This window comes from Mus caroli, chromosome 4 (genome assembly GCF_900094665.2).
Source record: "Mus caroli chromosome 4, CAROLI_EIJ_v1.1, whole genome shotgun sequence".
Taxonomy (NCBI): Eukaryota; Metazoa; Chordata; class Mammalia; order Rodentia; family Muridae; genus Mus; species Mus caroli.
In genome coordinates, this window is record NC_034573.1 from 113,497,883 (window position 1) to 113,500,406 (window position 2,524).

The window sequence follows — 2,524 nt, forward strand, 5'->3', positions numbered from 1 at the left end:
CGTGAGAACGTGATGCATTTGTGACATAGGCTTGGAGACATCCCAGGTTGCTACTTCTCAAGAAGGGAATTTGTAGAAGGAACACAGGGATAGCTGCGACCTCCCTCAAAGGATGTTCTCACACCTCAGATGTTTCCCTGATGACAAAAAACATTTTGTGCATTTAAATAACCTTGAACAGGCTACCCTATGAAACAGCCTTCACTGAACTGCAAACTCCTAAGGCTGTTATCAAAGGAGGTATGATAATGAAAACGAGCCTTGTGATGGAAATCACACTCAAATGCTGGCTGCCTAGAGCCCCCATCCCCCTCCTGGATCTCTGGCTTCAGTTCTGCAGGCAGTCCTCAGGAGAGGCAACTAGGACAGCCTTTCACCACTGAAAACCACGGCCCAAAGCAAGCAGACCAAGGCTGAGTAATCCTTTATTTCTACATACTTAATGAAGGAGCTTTCCTTAAACATTCTCTCCAGGGGAAAACAGAGCATGAAAGCGGCTTCCAGCTGCTCTGCTCAGGGCCTGGGCTCCTCCTTGCCCAAATGGTGAGGTGGAGGGGTGTATTTCCCCTCTTTCATTAGCTTCTCCCGCTGTTTCTTGATATCATGCATTCGCCTCATCTGTCAAGGATAAAAAAAGCATTAAGGCAAAGGGAAACAGGACCCAGAAAGTGAGAGCTAGAGTCTACTGTTATCCTTTGTTTTGTTTGCTTTTAAAGATTCTTAGCTGGGAATAACAGTACATGCTTTTAACCCAGCACTCAGGAGGCAGAAACAGAGGCAGAAGGATCTCCGTGAGTCTGAGTTCAGCTTGGTTTACATAGCCAGTTCCAAAGAGAACTCAAAAGTAAAATAAAATTCCTGTGCTGGAGCCTTAACCTAGGGCTTTGTACATGCTGGGTCAATGCTACCCCAGACCTCCCCACCCCCCTCGTGTGTGTGTGTGTGAGAGAGAGAGAGAGAGAGAGAGAGAGAGAGAGAGAGAGAGAGAGAGAGAGAATTTATACATTGAGAATGCACATGTGAACTGAATGAGCAACAAGTGCTTCTAACTGCTGAGCCAACCTCCAACCCCACTTTTTTTTTTAACTTTTTCCAATTTTTTATTAGGTATTTTCTTCATTTACATTTCAAATGCTATCCCAAAAATCCCCTATACCCTCCCCTGCTTCCCTACCCACCCACTCCCACTTCTTGGCCCTGGCATTTCCCTGTACTAGAGCATATAAAGTTTGCAAGACCAAGGGGCCTCTCTTCCAAATGATGGCCGACTAGGCCATCTTCTGCTACATATGCAGCTAGAGACACAACCCCACTAAATTAATCTTTAAAGAATTAATTGAAAAACCAAAGAACCAACTGGAAATCACTTTGAAACTTTTTTTTTTTTTCGAGTCAGGGTTTCTCTGTATAGCCCTGGCTGTCCTGGAACTCACCTTGTAAGACCAGACTGGCCTTGAACTCAGAAATCCGCCTGCCTCTGCCTCCTGAGTTCTGGGATTAAAGGCCTGCGCCACCACGCCCAGCTGAAACTTTTTAATGATCAGATTTCTCTCCCTCTCCTCCCCTTCCCTTCCACTTCCTTCCTCTTCTCTCATCTCTTTATTTTTTTGTTTTTTTGAGACATGGTTTCTCTGTGTAGCTCTGGCTGTTCTGGAACTCACACTGTAGACCAGGCTGGCCTCAAATTTAAAGGTCTACTCCTGCCTCTAGAGTGCTGGGATTAAAAGCATACACCACCACCCCTGACTCAGCATTCTAATATATATAAAAATACATCTGTGAAAGCTAGTAATTAGGATATTCTCAGTATATATAAGAAAACAGGTAATTGTAATACTATTAAGAGATACATTTGCGGGCTTGTGAACTAGCTCAGTGGGTAAAGGACCTTGACCATGTAAGCCTGAAGACCAACGTTTAATTGCTCAGACGCACCTGGTAGGAGAGAATCAACTCCACGGAGTTGTCCTCTAACCTCTGCCATGAACCACTGCTCACCCAGTGAACACACGTGTACAGAGAATATCTTGTGTATTGTATGGATGCATCATCTGTCAATTTAAAAGTCTATGGCTTATAGCTTAGCCAGGAAATAGAAGGTGGGACACCTAGAAGGCAGAAAGGATTCTGCGATAGAGCCAGGTGGGAGATTCACTGGGAAGATGTGATGAGATGCACGCATGGTACCTGAGCATAGGCAACCAGCCATGTGCCAGAGTGTAGGCTAGAATAAATGAGGTATTGTAAGTTATATCTAGTCAGTGAAGATCCTAGCTATATAGCCAAGGTCTTTGTAAACATATTTTGAGCCTGAATTTTACTCCTTCCAAGTTTGGTTTCTTAACTGAAAAACAAACAAACAAACAAACACCAAACAACAATAACAAAAACAATTTTGGGTGGGTGGGTGGGTGGGGGACGGGTCTCACTCTGTATCCCCGTCGGCCTGTAGCTTACTATGCAGTGATGAGATTAAAGACACTGCCACACCATTCACCTACTAAAACTTTTTTTTTTTTTTTTT

General features: G+C 44.1%; 1 protein-coding gene across 3 annotated transcripts in view; it reads right to left on the minus strand.

The window, feature by feature from the left end:
- Positions 1 to 407: 407 nt before the first annotated feature.
- The window catches only part of Ndufs5 (NADH:ubiquinone oxidoreductase subunit S5), a 5,999-nt gene continuing 3,882 nt past the window's right edge, over positions 408 to 2,524 (minus strand). For all 3 annotated transcript variants that reach the window (XM_021160887.2, XM_029475811.1, XM_021160888.2), the window contains exon 3: positions 408 to 618. In XM_021160887.2, the coding sequence (XP_021016546.1) occupies positions 514 to 618 (105 nt within the window). In that variant the 3' untranslated portion in view covers positions 408 to 513. The remainder of the gene's footprint in view (positions 619 to 2,524) is intronic.